The sequence below is a fragment of the Hemicordylus capensis genome, chromosome 5, assembly GCF_027244095.1.
Source record: "Hemicordylus capensis ecotype Gifberg chromosome 5, rHemCap1.1.pri, whole genome shotgun sequence".
Classification (NCBI taxonomy): Eukaryota; Metazoa; Chordata; class Lepidosauria; order Squamata; family Cordylidae; genus Hemicordylus; species Hemicordylus capensis.
The window spans coordinates 66,560,540-66,582,903 of record NC_069661.1 but is presented as its reverse complement, the minus strand read 5'-3'; the positions used below and the strand labels follow the sequence as shown (position 1 = coordinate 66,582,903).

The window sequence follows — 22,364 nt, the reverse complement described above, 5'->3', positions numbered from 1 at the left end:
TTTCATAGAGTAAGAATTTAATGTCAAAATATTTGCATGAATTAAACACATGATATAAACATTAAAAACATGACAAAATGCAATAGAACAGTATTTTAAACAAATAAAGCTTAACAATTTAAACAGTGGATAAATTAACAAAATAAGTTGTTCTACATGCATTGAGTAAATTTATAAGCAATCTGTAAAACTGAATAAATATTTAACTGATCGAAACCAATTGTGTGGACCCGATATAAACTAAAACAACATTATAATTTTAAAAATAAAATATATGCTATTGTCACCCAGCTTTTTTCTTTTCCTCAAAAGTATGAGGCCTGATTGGAGATATACAGACGCTGTCCAGCATGGTTGCTGCTAGCAAGTGGAACAGTTGGTGAGAGAGGGTAGCTTGGATAAGAATATGGCCTTGATGTATATGGTAGCACGCTGGTTGTCCCAGAAGAAAGAGTAGCACTAACTGGGGAAACGTTATTCACTGAACTTCGGCGGAAACTGTAGTCTGTTTAAAAAAAGTTATATTTGAATGCGTCAATAGAAAAACATTAAATTCAGAAGCAAGATTAATAAAACTTACAATGATCCAAAGTCTACTTTCTGCACATGGAGGCTAGGCAATGGAGCATGCACAGAATGAATGAATCTAGCATACTCACCCCATTCCAAGCCCTTGTAGCTCAGCAATAATGGCCTAACATTGCAGGTCATGTACACAGAGGCTGCTTTGGTCCAAGACCCTGCATTAATCATGGAGTATAATTGTCCCTGCCAACAAAGCTCAATCCTACTCCTTGCATGAATAGCCGGCCAGGTGGAAGACTTGTGAACCCCTGAACACTCCAATGGGTAAATGTTGTGGTGCCATACAATAGCCTGATACATAGCAGCTCACCCAGAAATCCATGGCATGAGGGGTGAAGGAGCAGTGTGAAATAAATCTATATGGAATTTTGATCTTCATGAGGCCAGTGGCCAATAAATTTCAGGTCTCAACATGGTTATGAGGGCAAAGATGGAAGATCCTTGCTTGAACAGCCTGCCAGGTGGAAGACTTGGAAGCAAGTGTGGAAGACTTGCAGATGCCAAGTACTTGTTTCTGGGATAATACTGCAGATACTGGAAACGAAGGACATGCACAAATTGATTTTTTTCTATTCAATTTGTACCCAAATAGAATCACCCACAACTTGTTTTGGGACCGAATCTGCCTCCCGAATCACCCGATTCAATTTATACCCAAATTTTCTGATTCAATTTAGGGCAAAAAAGGGGTTTCAGGGGCAAAAGAGTGGGGTGGGTGGTAGTGCCCAATGGGTGGAAGCTACCAGCCGAATTTCAAAGAAATTGGGCAGAGGGGTGATTTTTATCATCTTTTAAGCTTTTTCCCTTAGGGAATAATGGGAATTTCAGCAGCCTTAGTTATAACTCGGGGAGGGGGGGTGTTTGCACCAGGATGGCCCAGAGTGGGTTGTGGTGGGTGGTAGTGCCCAATGGGTGCAGGGAAGCTACCAAGAAATTGGGCAAAGGGGTGATTTTTACCCCCCCCAAGTTTGTGCATCTTCAAGCTTTTCCCCCATAGGGAACAATGGGGGATTTCAGCAGCCTAGTAACTCCACTTGGGGGCACCAGGGTGGCCCAGAGAGGGTTGTGGTGTAGTGCACGTAGGGTGCCAACCACCCCCAAAACAAGAAGCCCATGGGGCACTGGGTTTTGTTGTTAATGTCTGAGGTGTTCCGAGAGCCGATTCTCTGATAGGAAATGAGAATCTACTCAGAGAAAACTCCAAAATAATTTTAAAAATCACCTCTTTGCCCAATTTATTTGAAATTTGAGTGGTAGCTTCCACCCACAGGGTCCTACCACCCAACCCATTTTGGCCCAAAATGGAGGTCCAAATCTCCAAATTGTTTGGGTCCAAATCTGGGATGATTTTTGTACCCAAATCTGGGCAACTGAGCACAGGGGTGATTTGTTCTGTCTGCAAATCACCCAAATCAGCCAGATTCAGGTATAAATCATTTTGTACCTGAATCGATCCGCACATCCCTACTGGAAACCTAGAGCTTACCATTACATGCAGATACATGTTTGATTTTTAAGGTCACAGGTCTCAGGGACATAAGGGATCACTATCCAGATCAAATAGTGCTCTCCACTTCCCACACTGTGCAGCAGAGCAAGCCTTCAGTGCAGCTAGGCTGCTGCCACTCTGCAAGGATGAAAGCATGGAGCTCTTCTTCCGCCCCCATAGAACTGTAGAAGATGTGGGCCACTATGTTTTAAGAGTACTCAACTAAGAACTAGGCTTGTGCCCGAAACGTTTCGAAGACCATTATGAATGCCTCCGAAACGTTTCAGCTCCGGGGGCTGTTTCGGTGCTTCAGCACCGGCAGGGGTAGTCCTTTAAGGGCGAGGGAGGGTGCACTCACCCCTCCCGCTGCATATCCCCCGCCAGTGCTCTGTTACCCCTTGGGGCGGCAGCGTTCCTCCCTACCACCCCGTTTTCATCATCGGCTACAAGTGGCCAGAAGCAAGCACGTGTGTGCCCATTGCGGGCGCATGCCCATCTGCCATGCGGGAGCATGCACGCTTGCTTCTTCTGGCCACTTCCAGCCGATGACGAAAACGGGGCTTCAGGGAGGAATGCTGCCGCCCCGAGGGGCTTAAAAATAATGGAGCGCCAGCAGGGGATATGTGGTGGGAGGGGTGAGTGCACCCTCCCTCGCCCTTAAAGAACTACCCCCGCCGGTGCCGAAGAAACTTCGTGCACATCCCTACTAAGAACTGTGAAGGAATAGAATATACTGTAAATAACTATCTAACCAACAAAAAAGTAAACAGAAAGTAGACCCCAGGCAACAACAGAATACCAAGGTGACAAAAGCTTATACTACAAAAAAAAAGTATAAGTTTAAAATGTCACAGGACTCTTGGTTGTTTCTGCTACAGCAGACTAACATCCCTTCTGGTATTAACCATGAGGAATAAAGGGAAAATAATTTCATGTACAGTCCTATCTTCACTCCATTTAAGCCAGCTTCATCGCCATAACTGTTTTCAGAAAGGAGATGATTCTATGTAAAAGGAAACATGAGAGATAAAACACACTAAGGAGAAACACCACAAGATTTGCATTTCCTGAAATGAGAGACCAGAAAGAGAGGAAACCAGGAAAGTAGTATCAAAGACATACAAAGGAATAAGATATGAAGAGCCTTAGAAGTCAGGAGAAGCTTAAACTTAATGAGGCTGTTCTCACGCACAGCCTAACCCAGGCTAGGGATGCCCAGCCCGGATTAGGCTGAGCATGAGAGTCACCAGGATTGGACCCAATCCTGCCGGGGCAGCACCGCTTAGCCCTACTATTTACCCTGTAAGCCAAGGTTAAGGAGCAAGTCCTACCTTTCCTCCGGCTACTTGCTTGTGTGTAAGCACGGGCTGCTTCCAGCCCGACTGCACACAGAGACAGAAGCCTACAGTGCCCGTCTCTTGGGGAAATCTCCCAGTGGAACACGATTCGCAACACTGTGGGATTCACAGAGGCTGGAACAACAAGTTCCAGCCTCAGATCCCTCTGCCCTGCTCTGTGCTACATGGAGCAAGACTGCTTGTGTGGAAGCGTGAAGTGTGCTCCCACCACCAATCCCTCAATCATCAGTAGGAAATGCAAGCTCTTAGGAGCAAACAGCAGAAGCACGGAAAACAGAGATGACAGATTTAAACCAGGACAAAGGATGTGCACAAAACGTGATCTGAGCACCAAATTGTAGCACATCCCCTGGACTTTTAAATAGGGAGGAGAGCAGATCCATACCACATGCATGCGTGGCAGACATTTGCATGGCCAGCAATGCTGCACATGCATGGAGGCCATGCGTGTGCCCATGTGGAATAAGGGCAGCTGGGAGATGCCCCGCCAGCATACGATAGCTGGGGGGAGTGCCATCGAACTTCCTGCAGCAGCAAGCGATGGAGGAGCAAGTACAGACCTGCTCTCCTCCCTTTTAAAGCTGCAGGGGATGTGCTGCAATTCAGTGCTCGAATCACAATTTTAATAAGTTACACACTTCTGATGCAGTCAAATTGCTGCCTGCAAATTTTTCTACACTGGTCCATACTAGGGAGGTTATGAACCCTTTCTGCAGTCAGTGGAGACACAATGAAATTATCTTCAAGGTGCCCTTAACCGTAAGTGTAGAGAATCCTGGGACTTAACTGCATTTAAGTCCCACAGGGCATTTTCAGTTTAAGTATATGTAACTGTGTGGGTCTCGCAACAATATTTGGATGGGGTTTGGTGACAAAGCAGGAAAAGCATAATTTGTAAACAGTGGTCACACACATAAGTGGGAGAAGATTACAGAATGATAATTAAAGGGCTTCAAAATACACATCTGATTTTGCTCTAAGTCTTGCATATTTCCTAATCAACCATTTCTGTTTCAGAAATCTAATATGTGGGGCATAGCTCACCCACCCATAAATGAACTTTGCAACTTCTGTGTCCTCTCTCAGTTTTTTTCATGGTGCCACCACTGTGCCCTCAACCACACCAGCCTTTGTTTCCAGAACACAACCATCTTCACTGCCCTCCTTTGAATCTGTTCCAGTTTCTCAATGTTGTTCATGAAGTGCAGTGCCCAGAACCAGACACAGCTCTGCCTACTTACAAATAAATCAACTCAAAGTTAATATTTCTCAGGATGATTGTCCAGTTATTCTAGGCAACAAAATAGCTTTTTAATTCTGCTCACTGACTCAGGAAATGCAAAAGTCAAATTAAAGTGTGCCGTTGAGTCTGTGTCAACTCCTGGTGACCACAGAGCCCTGTGGTTGTCTTTGGTAGAATACAGGAGGGGTTTACCATTGTCTCCTCTGGTGCAATATGAAATGATGCCTTTCAGCATCTTCCTGTATCACTGTTGCCCAATATAGGTGCTCCCCATAGTCTGGGAAACATACCAGCGGGAATTTAAACCAGCAACCTCTGGCTTGCTAGTCAAGTCATTTCCCCGCTGCGCCATTAGATGGCTCCAAAAGTCCGATTAAGTATGGCTTAATTTGACTACTCGCTGTATTCCACGCAAGAGACTTAAATGCACTTTTGAGCTTCTCTCATGCTATTTTGTTCTGTGTGGGAATTCTCTTAATACAGTCAAGGACACTCAAGACAAACTGAAAGCCAATGAAAGTTATATATTCCTATTTCAGATCAATTTAAGCCTTACATGTGAATATGCTTTTGTCTTGCTAGATCTGCCTCTTCTAAAAGACTTTCACCAGAGTTTTAGATGCTCTGCAATAGCAAAATACCACCAATATGAGTGAAATGGTAAGCCACACTAAAGTGTCATTAAAGCCTACATACTCAGAAGGAACAAGTCATCTGCAAGCTTTCAACAACAGTAGACGTAAGCATCTAGGTAATTTATGTTACTTACACGTACTCTACTGGAAGTACATTCACGTCAAACTTCTGAAAGTAAAGGTTATGTACCTCATAGTGGGAAGACCTGTATGGTGTAATGGACAGAACTATAATCCTGAACAGATGTTCTGAAGATTGAATTACTGGTTAAGACTGTATTATTGAAGAGTATGAATACATTCAAATACAACACTTGAGCCCCCAAGCACTGTGATGTCAAATTTCCTAAGACTCTATTAAGAGATATGAGCGGAGATAGCAATGTCTAACAGTGTGTACCACCGTACAATTTAATATGCTGTCTTCCTCAGAAATACAGAAGGCAAATCAAGCTAGGCCATTAGGAGGTTGAAGCTATGTTCAAGATGGAGACCAAGAATTACACAGAAGTGTGGGATTTTAAGACAGATAAAATAAGAATTTGAGAGATAGATAAGAAGGATCCAGATAGACTCACTGAATAGGAAATTCTTCACTAATTCAGCCTTCGAAGTAGGCTATAATCTCAAAAAGCTTGAGATTACAAAGGTCAATCAGTGCAGTAACATTCCTATAGCAAACAGAACCCAAGGCTTCCAAGCACCATAGATGTATAGCAGTATATGCAGGTGTCCAAGAGTACAGACAAAGATGATGAAAAGGCATTGCCCAACTGGTCAATGAGGAATGTCAATCTGAGATAGAAGCAGTATGTAAGTCCGTATCAGGGAGCGGGGAGATCCAGAAAGCCACCCTCCTGTGATGAACATGCCTCCATTGACCTGGGCTTTGTTGGGGTTTGGTCAGTTTAACATGATCAGCTTTGCTTTCCTAAGTTCCAACACCGCTATTCTAAAGTAACCTGTTTGCAGATACATGTCAATGGTTTATTTCCTTGTTGTGCTCCTGTCAGCAACAGCCAGGTTCCAAAGAGTATAGCCTTTATTACTACTTTGGAACTGGCTCCTTCACCCCCACCATTTGAAATGTTAATCAGGTTATTGGGCAGAAGATCCTTACTGTGCATACATGATCTCATTCATGCTTTGGCTTTTCACAAGTCATTCCTTTCATAGACCCTCCAAGGACTTGTGAAATATTAGCTGTCCCTGTTGCCAGGGAAGTGGACACCCTTTGCCAACTCTGACAGTTTTCATGTAAGAAAGAAAAAGAGGGACCCAAGCCTCTCAACAAATGCAGCTCTCTCTCTTGCTCAGGTTGTGCATGTGTTTGCCTTGAGCTGACAAAGCAGACATGTGGCAGACCCCATTCCGAGTCACTCTGCAACTGTGTGGAAAAAAACCCCTCTTAGAATCATATACGTTTTGGGAATCCTGCTTGGTATTCATTTTTCATAGGAAGCATAGGAAGGAAATGTCCTAGAAATTTTATATTTCTGTTTTTAATGCCATCTACCAAGTTTTGAAATATGTTAATAGTGTTTAAATGCAATGTGAACTCTAAATTACTTTAAAATAAACTTGGGGGGGGGGCAAGTACCACTTTTGGGATTTAAGCAACAGCCTTTTTATATCTAAATGCTCAGGCTAGGCTAATTAATCATGGTAATTAGATAATGTGGGTTTTTAAATTTTGGGATCTGAGGTATCTACTGGAACTTGCCTGTGATGCAAAGCGAAGTTTCTAGTGAGGTTTTGGCCTTGAGGAGAGGAGAGCTGGTCTTGTGGTAGCAAGCATGACTTGTCCCCTTAGCTAAGCAGGGTCTACCCTGGTTGCAGATGAATGGGAGACTAGAAGTGTGAGCACTGTAAGATATTCCCCTCAGGGGATGGAGTTGCTCTGGAAGGGCAGAAGGTTTCAAGTTCCCTCCCTGGCTTCTCCAAGATAGGGCTGAGAGATTCCTGCCTGCAACCTTGGAGAAGCCACTGCCAATCTGTGAAGACAATACTGAGCTAGATGGACCTATGGTCTGACTCAGTATATGACAGCTTCCTATGTTCCTTGTGTCTGTGGGACCAAACACACCATACTCACGCAACCATATTTCCATTACATTTTTCTAAAGTTCATTCTGAACTGGCATTAGGGAGCACATTTAAGTATCTCAGCACAGTACTCTAGGAATACAACCCCAGCATGGGCTAGCCCTGATGCAAATAATTCCAACCACGAAGTCTATTATACAAAAAATTATGTGTTCAGGGAGACATTCTCAAAGGCTACTTCAGAACAATATGGAGAGGAGAACTGATCTTGTGGTAGCAAGCATTATTTGTTCCCTTAGCTAAGCAGGGTCCACCCTAGTTGCATATGAATGGGAGATGATGTGTGAGCACTGTAAAATATTCCCCTTAAGGGGATGGAGCTGCTTCGGAAGGAGCAAAAGGTTCCAAGTTCGCTCCCTGGCATCTCCAAGATAAGGCTGAGAGAGATTCCTGCTTGCAACCTTGGAGAAGCTGCTGCCAGTCTGTGGAGACAATACTGAGCTAGATGGACCTATAGTCTGACTCAGTATATGGCAACTTCCTATGTTCCTAATATGACTCTCACCCCTTTGATCATCCAATCCAAACATAAATCAGGACATTTTTAAAAGCATGGTTTAGTCAAGTACTAGGATAGATTTAAAAACAACTCCTTTGTTTATCTACTCTTTATCATTTTATTTTACCTGTTATGTTATTGTATTACCATTTTAATTTGATATTTTAACATATTTACTATGTTGTAGGCAGCCCTGGACAAAGTAGGAAAGTGAGGTATAAAGGCTGCCTTTGAAAGTGAGGTGGGTATCTACTAGGAGCAGGGCCTTTTCTGTGGTGACCAACACTTTGAAACTCTCTTCCACTGAACCCTATTGCAACCCCTACATCAATTAAAATCTGCATTTTCCAAAAATGCCTTTCATCTAGAGTGAGGTTGTGACCATCTGTTTTAGGAAAATGTTTTATCAGTACTGCTAATAGCACTTTTGTTTTAAAAATCTGTTTTATTATTTTGCTTTATTGTAAACTGCATTGTGCTGCCGCCTGAAGAAAAGGAGAGGTAGTACTTTTAAAAAATAAAAGTTTTTGAAATAAAGCAGAATTAAAACTATTTAAAAAGTTATTCCATGATTTTTCCTGCAATAACGTCTAAGCTCAATGCAAACCTTTCAAAGCCCTCCAAAAATTAACATACATAAATGAACTCCCAATCAACTTTTCTGTAGCATTCTATCTGCAAATTTTGTTTCAATTTTGTTTCCTTTCAGAGACATATGTTTGTATATGGAGAAAGGTGATATATAAATGCAAATTAACCACATCAAATGCATATTATTTCAATAAAATTAGAAGGATTAACAATCCTTAATGTTAAAAAACTTAAAAGCAAAGAACCATTTCCAAATCTCATTTGACAAAAAACCTATGGCTGAACATGGGCAAAAGCACTTTTTAAAGCAATTTCAAAAACAAAACAAGCTATGAATTTGCTGAGCAAATTGATCAGATTTACACCAAAGATTCAATTTATTCATGTTTTCCAGCAGGCTATGGCCAAGTACTTAAAAGACAAAACTGTAAACTCCATAGGTGCACATGTTCAAAATGAGTTAAGTCCCTACATCTCATTATCTAGAGAAATTAAAGACTGAAAAAGTTTCTCTGAAGACTTATGAACTCCATATTTTTTAAAGAGCTTGCCTGTTATGTATGTTAGCACCAATAGTCTCATTTGCTTTGGATGGATTATGTTAAAATGAGGGTGGGGGGTGGGATTAAATTAAAACCAAAATGTTAAGAACTTACCCAAGTGTAACATTGCAAACTGTGCAGCAAATTCTTTTGCATCTTCTACAGTTGTGCAGAGTTTGTCTCCCATAAAATAACTCTGGGATCCATTTGCAACTGTAGGAATAACTATCTTATACACTAGCAGTACTTTTCCATCTTGACTTGTAGTTGAGTACAAATAATATTCTGGTGGTGCCCAGTTATTTTTGTTGCAATAATAATCTAACTGCATTACTGCAGAACTAAAATGACTAGATTTTAATGAGTACATGCTGATTGGATTAAGCTTTGTTCCTGGGAAAAATGGGTAAGTACACCTTTCAATTTCAGGGGGACCTGGACTGTGCTGTCCATTAAGGCGAATTGGAAGACTTGCTGGTTTTGTTAATGATTTTTGATGACCATCTTCTTTATTTGTAAAGACTAGAAGATTTTCAGAACTGGGGCTAATTTGACCATTAAGATGTTGTCTCCAAGTGCTCTCTTTGTTTACTGGCTTTGCGAGAGTTACCTCAATGCTAGCTCCATCAATACATTTTCCATTCATAACCGACATCGCTGCAACTGCATCATCTCGATTGAAAAAGTGAACAAAAGCATAATCTCGAAGTTTCTTTACACGTTCAACAGCTCCTGGTTTAAATTTGTTAAACTCTGCTTTAATTGTTTCCTCTGTGGTAGAAATCATCAAGTTTCTAACATATAACACTTTGACTCGCTGCATTGTTTCTTCATCTACTTCTTTCTCTGGGTCTGCCCAATCTACTTGAATAGTATGGCCCCATAACTGAAATGTTCCTATAAGAAAAACAAAATTTTGCAAATTTCATTAGTAACTTTCTACCATCGAACATTTTTGTACATGCTTAAAAAAGAAAAAGAAAACATTAAAAGCTAGCTGTGGACTGAAGTTTGAGCAATTTGCCAATTGTAACATTTCTTCTGAAATGATATTTAAGAAGTTATGGTATTCATCAAGTCATTTAGGTATTTCAACCAGATCATCTTCTACTGCAAATATATACACACTTTGGAAAATAAAACAGCAACACACATCAGTTCTCTGTTGTACTCATCATATTGTGCCACTATAAATATGGGGGTGGGTGGGGACACATACATCCGTGTACAACAGACCTGCACAACTCAAATGACCTGGCAGGCCGAAACCAACCGTGACTTGGTTCATGGGGGCCGAGGTCAATTCTTAGGGTGCTGATTATTAGAGTAACACTTAATATCAATCAAATCAATCAAATTAAAAAGAAATGAATTTAAAATGAATTTAATCAATATTTAACTTTTGATGTTCTGGCAGGCCAAGATTGATTAAATTAATATGAAATAAGTTGAATCAAAATTCATTCTAATAATATAAATATTATACAACTGTATAAAATGCATTGTTCTTCCTTTCCACCTCTGACAAATCATCACACAACATGGAACACTTTTAAGGAAAAAAAATATGAGAAGCTCTTCTCATAATTTTGGAAAAGAAGGGAGAAGGAGAAAGAAAGATGGAAAGGATGCAGCAGGAGGCTTGGTGAGAGAGAGAGAGAATGGAGCAGTCTTGGTGGGAGAGTGAGAGAATGAATGGAGCAATCTTGGTGAGAGAGAGTCCATTCCCCGTTGTTCCGGTGGTCCCCGTTCTCCTCCTGCCACTAACAGCTTTCCATCCTCATCCCTTTGGCAACGCTTTCTCTCTCCGCCGGGCTCCCTCCATCCCTGCCCGCCACCGCCACTGGATTCCCTCGTGGGGCCACTGTCCACCACCGCCTCCTACCTCATGCCCCACCCCATTCCAGTCACCGCGCAGCTGAGGAGATGCCCCCGGGGCTATTTCCCCTTCCTCCCCCTGCTGCTTAACCCACCCACCCCGCAAAATTCCAGCCGCCATGCAGCCGAGGAGATGGCTGTGGGGGTGTGGGTGTCCTTCCCTACCCTCCCTCACAGCGGCAGCGGCGCACGGTGACAGAATTCACCCCTGCTGCTTAAACCCCCCTCCCCCCAATTCCAGCCGCTGCGTGGCCGAGGAGATGCCTGCGGGAGTGCGGGTGTTCTTCCTTACCCTCCCCCATGGCAGCAGTGGCGCACTAAGGCAGAAATCAGAGTGACACTCGGGCCTGCTATTTGGCCCGGCGTCACTTTCCAACTGCGAGGCACGCCTGTGCAGTTAAGACTTAACCGCGGAGGCGCGCCTCACAGTTGGGAAGCAACGCCGAGCCAAATGGCAGGCCCGAGTGTCACTCTGATTTCTGCCTTAGTGCGCCACTGCTGCCATGGGGGAGGGTAAGGAAGAACACCCGCACTCCCGCAGGCATCTCCTCGGCCACGCAGCGGCTGGAATTGGGGGGAGGGTGGTTTAAGCAGCAGGGGGAGGAAGGGGAAGTAGCCCCAGGGAGCAGGAAAAAAAGCCTTGTGGGCCGCATGTTGTGCAGGCCTGATGTACAATCATACAAGTTTATTTACCATGTGAGAACATGTATAGAAACTGGAGTACGAATACACTAACAACCAGCAAGAGAGATGTGCACACAACTGTGTAATGCAACACTGTTTCCCCCTTATGACAAGGTATACCTATATAGAAGAGATGTCATGGAAAATAGCTGACAATATAGACTCGAGAACTTTTCTTTTTTACTCTATTACAATGTTTATTTTAAATAAGCTTTGTATGTGTTTATTTTGCCTATGACTAACTTAATGCTGTTTATATATGATTAAGGTTTTCTGTCTGTTCTTCCTGTTTAGTTTTCCGATTTCTGAACTCCTTCTTGATCTTCAATTATTTCAACTTATATTTTTATCAGGTTTTTCCTAACTTGAGCCTCTCTCAGACTCATAGATGGTAAAATTTGTGACTCAAGGCTATATTGGTCCCTCCATCAACTGGGGCAGGGGGCACCAGCCTCCACACACCCTGGAAGGCTCTTTCTCAACTTACAGATACTCCTTCCAACAAAAAAATTAGCAAGTTTTCATACCTGCTAGAATGCTGCCTGATAAGGATCTGTAAGTGCTGATTTTGCCCAGGCTAGCCCTGCCCTTCAACAAAGATCACTTAAGAACTATTTTGATCAGACCAAAAGAAGTGCTTGAGTTGCACTCTGGTTCTAACCTAATCAATAGATGTCCCCCCTACCAAGAAATGGGAGATTACTTCACAAACTTCTGTGTCATTTGAGAAGCTTTAAGAATGAATTATCCATCTCCCATCAGGTGAGGCACCAGACTGGTCAAGAAGTAACACTGTACTCTTTCTGAACTGGTTGGTACTGTTTCCTCAGTGAACCAGTTGTCTGGTTCAAAAGCAATGCAAAAAACTTTGCTTCTCACCCAGCATCTGCTTTGCATGCAGAAGGTTTCAGGTTCAATCCCTGGCATCTCCAGGTAGGGCTGAGAGACTCCTGACCGAAACCTTGGACAGCCACTGCCAGTCAGTGTAGACTGTATTGAACTAGATGGAACAATGGTCTGACTCAGTATATGGCAGCTTCCTATGTTCCTACAGACCACTGTTCCATCTAGTTCAATACAGTCTACACTGACTGGCAGTGGCTGTCCAAGGTTTCGGTCAGGAGTCTCTCAGCCATCTCTCCTATTGGGAAACAAGAGATCATACTACATTTCCCCACCTCTCTTGATTACTTCAAAGCACATTATGATCCAATAAATCCAAGTCTCAGATTCATCCGCTCACTGTTGCTATCCTGCACTGAGCAGGGGGTTGATGACCTTTAAGGTCATTTCCAAATCTATCATTCTGTGGAGGATATTGGTTGTCAATTGGATAGTTTTAACATGGAATGGCAGCTTCAGTTGCATAGAACCCATATGTCTATTCCAGGGTCTACCACTAGAAGCCATCCAGCTTCAACGCAGTGATATAGCCGGAGCTAACCACAGAATATCACAGCATATACATATTGCCTATAATGCATCTGCTAAGGGTGTGGGCTTTAACAATCTCCATTTCCTAGCATTTTGGAGGCTGAGACAAAATGAGGCGCTTCACACAATCGGTGTTAAGAGCCGTTCAGGGTAGTGCAGGGAGCTGTACCAGGGCAGCCGAACTGGCCGCCCACACGACTGCCGGCTCCGTCATGGATCCCGCAGGGGTGGCAGGGATGGGGGGCCAGTTGGCCCCCAGAAATTCCAGGATGCCCCGCGCAAGTGTGCAGGGCATTCTGGAGAGACCCCCGGGGCCGGGAGGCTTGTTTCAGCCTCCCGGTAGGGGTCTCATGTGTTGCTGCGGTGTGGAGTGCTTAAGGGGAGGGGTGGTTTTCGCAGTATGCTGCCAGGAGCAACGCGGCTCCTGTGGCAGCAGACGACTAACGGAAATCGGGCTAGGTTCCCTTAGACCGATTTCCCCTGCTCGTGAGAATCGCTTCAACATTTTAAAAAGGTTTTTTGTAAATGGAATCTATTATCACTCTTTACAAGAGCTGCTTTTGAAGATGATGAAGTCAATCCATGTTATTTTTGTCATGTTAGAGCAGATTACTTTGGCACAGCAAAAATGAACCAGAAGTATTTGTAATACCAGCTCTCACACATGAACATGTGTAAACCCACTTCTTTGTTGATTTAGGACAGCTCATCCCACTAATCACCCAGTTCCTACTTGAGGGTTTTAGGGCCAAACCAGCTGCAACAGCTGCAGATCCATATATATTTAAACCCAGATTTATCTTATTTATTTTTCAAGTTTGTAGACTGCCCCAAACGCCCACCTCTGGGTGGTTACAACATAAAACAGATTAAAATGAAAACCACTTAACACAATTTAAAACAACTTAAAACCATAGTACAGTCAAGCCTGGATGAAAAAAATAAGTCTTTAGAGACTTTTAAAAAGTTTTCAGATCTGATCCAATCATGCAAAAAAGCAGGGTGAGAGGAGGCGAGGGGAGAGGAATACATTTTAAGATCAAAAGAAGCATGAGTGGGGGTCACTTGGGAAGAGGAATTACAAAAAGGTCAGCTGAGGGAATGGTTTAGTGCTCCTTACCTGTCAAAGCCATGACTCCCTGCTTTCTACGTGATTGGGACAGATCTAAGTTTAAGCACACAACTGCTGTCACATCTAATTTGGCATTTAATGAAGCACAGATCGAGGAATAGATTGCTGCAACAAAAACATGATTGAGCTTTATATATAAAATAATTTTTTTACCAGGAATTAATTTTCTCCTTGCCATGGCTGCAGCTCTGTGAGATTCATATTCTACAAAAGCAAAACCACGATTCTTCGTCTTGTCAGTTGCACTTGGGTACACAATAACATCTACTACGCCTTCAGTAACCTTTTTCATTTCATCCAAGATTTCCTCTTTCTTCTTCTCTTTTGGAATAGCTCCAATAAATAGTCTGCAGTTATCTAAGCTTACACAAACACCAATAAATTTCCCAGGACGAATCTCATAATTATTAAGGATCCTGATGGCAAGCTGAGCTTCTTCTTTGGTTGTATACATTACAAATGCATACCCCCGATTTTCGCCACTAAATTCCATCATCAGTCTGAACTCATAGATCTTTCCAGCTCTTTCAAAAACAGGAACAAGTTCATCTTCATACATATCACGGGGAATCTTTCCCACAAAGACTTCACAGCCTCGGGGAGGTGGTGGACCTTCCCAACCTTTAAAATAAAATGTTTAGCACCATATTATTATAAACACCATAACAATATACTTTGCTTCTAAACATTTCAGTATGATCATATGGCTGTAGATCTTTTTAGTGACAACCTTGCCTTCACACAAGCTAGACAATTCTAGAGTTGTCATTTCCTACCTGATACATAGACCAGGTAAAATCATTTATTTTTGTCAGTGGAGTTAATACATTTGGATAGTCTAACAGCTCTGTCTCCCTCACACCCTGCTTATTTTCCAGCTCAAAACTAAGTAGTATGGTCTACATTTTAAACAAGGATTCACGGATTTCAACTGAACTTATTTCAAACTAGAAATGGTTAGGACCACAGCCTTAGTCCAACTGTCTTCAATGGAAATGAACCAGCTTTAATTCAAAATACTTCAAGTTAACCGAGATACACATTGTCAAAAGTTGACTGTAAAGTTCAGCGTAAGGTTATCTATAATAAATCTAACTATGTAATCCAGAAATCTGAGTGTTCTCCATCAATTCTAGATTCATATTGGAAACAGGCCACAGCTAACTGAGCAAGAAGCACCTCTTAAAAGTGGTGATTTTCTTATATTTAGCAGGTGGAGAGCAACTGGCCCTATCCCAGCACAGCATCCCTACAGTGACTTTTGGTGTCTATCTTGTGTTCCTTTATAGACTGAGTACTTTGGGAGACAGGAAACCATCTTATATTTTTATTTTTTATTTTTCTATGTAAACTGCTTTGGAAGCTTTTGTTAAAAAGCAGTATATAAATAGTAGTCATGGTAGTTAGTAGTGGTTCAGTGGCAGAGCACATGCTTCACGCATGTTCATATGCAAACCCTCACAACTCCAGGTAGGACTTGCAAAGATGCCTGGACAGCTGCTATCAGCCAATGCAAATAATACTAAACTAGATTGGTAGTCTTACTCATTAAAAGATAATTTCATACTAGCTGGGCCGGGCGCAGAGCATTTGTGCCTCCACTGCCCGGCCCGCTTCTCCCTGCCTGCCCACGTTTTCTGGCTGGTGGACCGGCCGGAAAGCCAGCCCTCACCCTCCTCCCATCCATTCCCGGCACCAGGCCGGCCTGCCACTGCCTGCTTCCGGCCCACCCACCCAATGCTGCCTTTTTCTCCTCCCTCTACTGTTTTCTGGCTGGCTGGCCACTTCCCCCACCCCTCGCACCTGGCCGACCGGGCTTTCCGCTTTCTGGCCGGCCGCTTCTCGGCTGCTGCCCACCCCTGCCATCGTTTTCCCGGCCATTGGCCAGCCACCACCGTTAACTCCTGGCCCACTGGCTGGCTGTCGCCATTTTCTCTCCCCCCCATATCCCCATCGCTATCTGGCAGCTCTCCAAACCCTTGTGAGAGCTGCCACACATGGGATTAGCGATGGGTACGTTTAAGAGAATTAATTATATAAAAGATAGATATTCAACTTCACCATGTTGCCTGTATTTAATATTTTCAAATCCTGTTATCTTTGCAAAGGTAAACTAACATTCCTGACAAGCAGAAGTCAGATTGATATTTTACAGTCTACTACCTGGTGGAGGTCCACCAAATTTCCGTTGTCCATTTTCCTGAACCATATTATAGCCAGTCTTTTCCATAAGAGCCAGTAAAGCAGCCTCATTCTGAGTACCAGTTCGAACTTTGCCACACCCATTTGTTACATCAGAGTGTTCTTCATTCATAGTTGTAGTGTCCTCAGAAAACTGAAAAGATATTCATAATTTTAGTTAGAGTACAATCCTTTATTTTCTATTTTCTGAAAATACAGGTTTCAAAACTACAGGTTTTGCTATAAATAGCTATATTACTAAGAACTATGTATGTACATCTATACATAACTTGATGTCATGTAAATGAAAATGCATGATATATGTTTGAAGGCTAGCAAGAGCTTTTAGAATGCTTTACGTTAAATAGACTTATTTTGTATAGGTCTTGGTTCATAAACAATATAGCTCACTCCAAACTTAGGATCATTAAGTTGTTTGTTGTTGTTTTTTAAAAAAGTGCATTCCTACATAAATAAAATAAAAGCATTATACTGTATTTAAGCTTTTTTACATCAGTTTTAACACTGCATGTTCAAAATCTGCATTCCACAAGTGCTAATGTGCAATGAATGGTTTTACAAATGTTTAAACTCCAAAATGGCCTCAGCAATAACTGTAATCCTCTCTTTTTCTTCTCCTCCTCATTATCTGAATTAGAAATAAACTATATCAAATGTGTAGTACACATTTCCGAGACAATTTGATTTCCATTCTTCATTTCAATTCTCAGAGTTAGAAATGCTTCATGTAAATTAATTTGTCAAAGCTACTAATACTAAGCCAATTTTTCCTAGATAGCCTGTAGTGCACAATTCATATGCTTAAATATTCAGAATGTTGGGGGAAAGAAAGGAGAAATTCTGTATTGTCAACTACAGCTTAGAAGCAACCATGACTGCTACTTACCATACAAGATTCTACTTCTCCACAACTTAACACTGTGCTCTGTAGCCTTTAGATTACATTCAATATAGATCAAACAGTTTTCAAATAAAAGTCTCAATACAGATGGTGCAGAAGAAGAATTATGCTCTGCTTCAGTAATCCAGTACAATAAGACAGGGAGGAGATATTAGCAATACCTGAGAACAAGAATATTAAAAATTTCAAATACATACTGGGTGATAGAGCATTTATTAAATTTGTAGTCTGCTCATTTCTTCTGTACTCAGAAGAGTAGTTCAACTTCTTTCACGTCTCAGAATGTACTGGTTTTCTTAAGGTCAAACTGAACATGATGGTGGTGACCATGTTTTAACATTCTTGTATTAAATACTGGGGGCAGCCCAATCACATATAATGGAGACAGATGGAGGAGTCCCGTTTTTAGCTCAAAACAGGCATGCAAATGAAGGGAACTGAACTCTCTCCCCACTTTACCTTCCACCACTATCACTCCAAGCACTTTCCCCTACAGTCTAGTACTGATACCATAGATAAGTGCTTGGAACAACGAAGCACAGAGAGTTCTGCTGCCCTCCCAGACAAACCCCTTTTAATCTGAAATTGACACACACCACTTACATATGCACGGAGAAGACACATGAACAAACATAGCTTCTGCAGTCACATCTAGGGATGTGCACTGAGCCCTTTTACAGACCCCCAAAACCGGTTCAAAAGTCCGGCAGTTCCGCCAGTTCAAAGGTGGGGAGGGATAGCTTTAAGGATTGGGGAGGGTGCTCTTACCCATCTCCTACTGCGTTTCCCCCACTCAAGCTGCTTGCAAAATCAGTCCTGCGGGGCCATACACTTCCAGTCCGCACGCACCATACACTTCCAGCAAGGAGGTACGCTGCCACCCCATGGGACCAATTTCTGCATGCAGTGCCGGTGGGGGAAACGTCTCGGGGGGGGGGGCAGACACCAGTTCCATGCACATCCCTAGTCACATCTGCCTTGGCCCTCTTTTAACTTTAAGGGGAGCAAATAAAAACAATTTGACCTTAGCTTCAGAGTCCCTATGGCTTTGCCCCCACTACCTCTCATATCCTATATCCTGTTACACTTCTGCTCGTGACTTTCCTTCTTCCAGTTCGACACCCAAACGTGAGGGTGTGGAACTAACTGAGCAAAGAGGCACCTTTTAAAAGTGGTGATTCTCTTTATCAGGGGGAGAGCAACTGGCCCTATCCATCCCCAGGAGCTTTCTAAGACAGCAGACTTTACCGCAGGTTTACTGAGTTTAAAGTTGCTCCCTTTTTGCATTTGAACATCTATTTTTCTATAGGAAAATATATCCAAGGTATTTTTTTTAAACCTTAGATATAAATCAGGCTACACTCTAACGTGCAATGAAAAACCCAAATTGTGTGTGAAGTGCTCCCCTATAGCTCGAAGGGTCTTTGGGGTAAATCTGGCCAATATGTGAATGCACAAGCTCTATTCCAGAGAAGATGCAAACTAAAAGCCAAGTGTGAAAAACTACCAGCACAGCATCCCTCCAATGACTGTTGCTGGTGTCTATTTTATGTTTCTTTTTTTAGATTGTGATCCCTTTGGGGATAGAGTGCCATTTTATTTAATTTATTCATGCATTCATTTCTCCCTCGTTCTCTGTGTGGACCGCTTGGGGAGCTTTTGCTGAAAAGCAGTATATAAATATGGGTTGTATTGTCTGCTGCTTCCCCCAAAACTCCACTTTTTCTCCCTTGCTGCACCTTATGCTTGGAACTTTCCCCCAGAACACCTGTGCAATGCCTCTTCTGTCTGTTCCTTCATATCCTCTCTTAAAACCCACCTTTTCCAGGAAGTCTTTAACATAACACTTTAGTATAACAAAAGCCTTATGTCACTGAAAAGAACAACATATTCTTCCCGTCTGCCCAGCCTTCATTTGCATTCTCTCTCTGTCAATATCTAAATTTAAATCTTTAGCCTAGGACCTATCCTCTCATTCCTGGTTAAGCACCATGTACTGTATGGCACTATATAAACAAATATCATAGTACATACATACGCAGAAGCAACATTACAATGCAGGAGGAGAGTGTATATGTAAAGTATACTCTGTGCAAGCTGTGCAGCGAGAATGCATATGCCCAATGCTCCAACATAGTTTTTCCACACTCTATTCCTACTTACTACACACCATGTCTCTGTGTGTAAAGAATATCGGTCAGAGCCCTCCAAGGCTTAGTTCCTAAACTTCTCTTCAAAAGTAGGCTCATCCACTAGGCAAATGAAACAATAATGGCCACTGTGAAGGTGCATTAACTCCCCCACATTTCAGGTGAGGGGTAACATCTTCTAGTCAGAGGGGTGCAAAGTGCTTTTTCATCTGTGGTCAGTGTGTTAGGCCAGGGGGACCCAAGTTCAAACCCCGATAAGGCCATGAATCTCACTGGGCTGGTCCCTCATCTCTTGGCCTAACCTACCTCACAGGGTGGTTGTGAGGATAAACATAACCACGTACACAGCTCTGGGCTCCTCGGAGGAAGAGCGGCTTATAAATGTAAAAACAAAGAAAAGACCACCTCGATCCCTTTTGCCTGGAACCAGCACTGCAAGGGGGTGGGGACTTCTTTACCCCCAATTTCCCGGGGTGCCAATGGGCTAAGCCGGGGCCCAGCCACCCAGTCCCCCTGCCGTTGCTCCGCGTTTCCCATCGGGATCCTGCCCACTGGGGCGGTCGCCATTTCTCTCCTTTCCCGGCCTCCTTCTCCCATTAACTCCAGCCTCTTGAGCCTGCCTGCCACCCGCCCCTCCAGTTTGTCCCGTTCCTTTTCTCCTCGAGTGGCTTGTTTGAGAACTCGGGGGCTGTTGAGCTCGCTGGCTCCTTCCTAACGCTCTGCTTTCAACGTGTGACCGGGCTGTAAAGCGCTTGGCGTTTGTACGTCGAGAGACACACGAATCGACGGGTGTGTTCGCCCTTGCCCTGCTCCGCCGGCTTCCCAGCCCCTCTTTTAACTTCTGGGGCTGCGCCAGGAGAGGGGAGCGAGCTTATCGCGCACATTACTCCAGACACACACCCTGCCGTGAAGTCGCAGCGTCTCCGCACCGACAACGGTAACAGGGATCCCGGGACACAGGGCGCCTCCCAGAGCGTTTGTCCCAAGTGGGCAGGCAGCCTCCTACCGTCCTCGGCGTCACTGAGAACCCTGGCCGGCCAGAGGAAGCACCCGCACGAGGACGTCGCTGCCCCGGCTCCCTCCCTCTCACCCGCCTAGGCACGCGCCTCTTCCGAGTTCGCGCCAGCAATCACGTTGCGCTGGATAGATGGACAGGCGCCGTCAGCCAATCAAAGCCTTCCGGAGGGGCTGCCCGGCACGAGAAGTGGGGAGGTTGAGCCCTGTCTGCCTGCTTGCCCTTCCGTTTTCTTCTTCCCTCCCATGCCGTTTTGAAGCGTGGGGGAATTGGAGGTTCGTTAGTAAGGAGGGGGAGAGAACGTGGTCGAGGGGAACGTTTGTTCCAACGGTCACGAAATCCGGCTAATCGCCGGCAGTGACTGGAGTAGCCAATGGGAAAGGCGCTATTGAAGAGTTGCGTATTGAAGAGTTGGTTGGGAAGATCCTCGGCCTTGTGGCCTCTTCGATTTTAACGTTTATTCTATCATAAGCTTTGGCCGGTGGGGGTGGTGATGATTAAAGAATATTCGCGAACTTATACAAAGTTTTTTCAAACAGTTCTCAAAAGAAGTTTACATACCACTGAAAAGATGGGTCTCTGTCCCCAAAGAGTTCACAATCTAAAAAGAAACTCAAGGGAGACACCAGCCACTGGAGGGAGGCTGCTGTGATGGGTTGAATGACAGTTCTCTCCCTCCTAAATATATGAGACGCTCTACTTTAAAAGTCTCTTTGCCCAGTTAGCAAAGGTGCAGTTGCTGATCTTCAGAAGTTTATGCTACAATAAATCTGTTTGTTTTACAGTGCCACAGGACTCTGTTGTTTACGCTGCAATGGACTAACCTATAGGAATGTGCAGAACCGGTTTAATCGTGAAGTGGACTGCTGCATACTAGGCCGGTTCGATCTCAAACTGCTTCGAACTGGTTTCAGTTGGTTTGTCGAACCAATCGGCTGCGCCCAAATCAGTTTACATACCCGTGGTTCCGCCCGAATTTGGTTCAAATTCTGATCAAACCATGCCAGCTGGTCCATGCACACCTTTACTAACATAGTTGCCCCTCTCGGAATAACAGATAAGAGTAACTATTATTAGTTGGGAAAGTAACTATCTGTTGTCTAAATGACCTTATAATAAGCACGTTGTAAAACAACTGCAATAAAATAGTTTATGCGAAATGAACGTACTATTTGCAAAGTAAAATACTAAAAACACTAAAAACAACTTGAAGTTATCTGCTTTCATTAGACTTAGTTTGTGTTCACGGAAGCACTTGGGGTGATTTTTTCAAAATAGTGCCCATGAAGTTGTATGGCAAATCGCAATTCAGATTTCAGGTCAGCTAGTATTTATTAAGCTATGTAGCTGGAGGGAACTAGAACCTATAAAAATCACAAGGTCCCTAACATTCCAAGAAATGTCTCTGCTCTCTTCCCTCCCACCTCCAGATCTAAAGTGTGTAAGTAAGCATGGCGGAAATTGGTTCCATAGCTGCTCCATTGTGAGAACCCCAGTAGGCCTGGTCTTCCATAGTATCTTTTCCAAGCTTCTCAGACCTAAGATCATTTAGACCTTGAGATTCACTGAGTCATAGGCGACCCAAGAAGCCACCTCAGGAGTGTTAATAGCCTTTTTCTTTGGATTCCAAGGGCATCCCTGATAGGAATGTGTGAATTGATTCAAGTACAAAACTATTTCTACTCAAATTTACCTGTTTCAGGTGATTTGTGGAAAAAATAACTCACCCTTTTGCTAGCTGGCCAGATTCAGGTCCAAAACAAATCACCCGAATTTTAGACCCCCAAAAATTCATACATTTGGACCTCCATTTTGTGGTGATCTCTCTTGCTGTCTCCATTTTGTGTCCAGAAATTCTTTTGAAAATTCCACCCTCCCAAGCTTCCAATTGGTGACTTACAGTATGCAATGATTGGCTGG

At 43.3% G+C, this 22,364-nt stretch overlaps 1 protein-coding gene across 6 annotated transcripts; it reads right to left on the bottom strand.

Moving 5' to 3' along the window:
• On the bottom strand, positions 1-22,300 carry RBM46 (RNA binding motif protein 46). Of its 6 annotated transcripts, XM_053258287.1 has the most exons (7): positions 20,330-20,513; positions 17,265-17,440; positions 16,340-16,511; positions 14,330-14,797; positions 9,163-9,945; positions 5,232-5,299; positions 368-505 (listed from the first exon to the last, which is right to left on the bottom strand). In XM_053258287.1, the coding sequence occupies exons 2-6, from the start codon at positions 17,265-17,267 to the stop codon at positions 5,280-5,282; spliced, it is 1,446 nt and encodes a 481-aa protein (XP_053114262.1). In that variant the 5' UTR covers positions 17,268-17,440; positions 20,330-20,513; the 3' UTR covers positions 368-505; positions 5,232-5,279. The 6 variants fall into 6 exon arrangements, with proteins under 6 accessions (XP_053114259.1, XP_053114261.1, XP_053114258.1 ...); XM_053258284.1 differs by lacking the exons at positions 5,232-5,299; positions 20,330-20,513 and adding an exon at positions 22,172-22,300 and having other exon boundaries at positions 1-505; XM_053258286.1 differs by lacking the exons at positions 5,232-5,299; positions 20,330-20,513 and adding an exon at positions 20,520-20,700 and having other exon boundaries at positions 1-505.
• Positions 22,301-22,364: the final 64 nt, after the last annotated feature.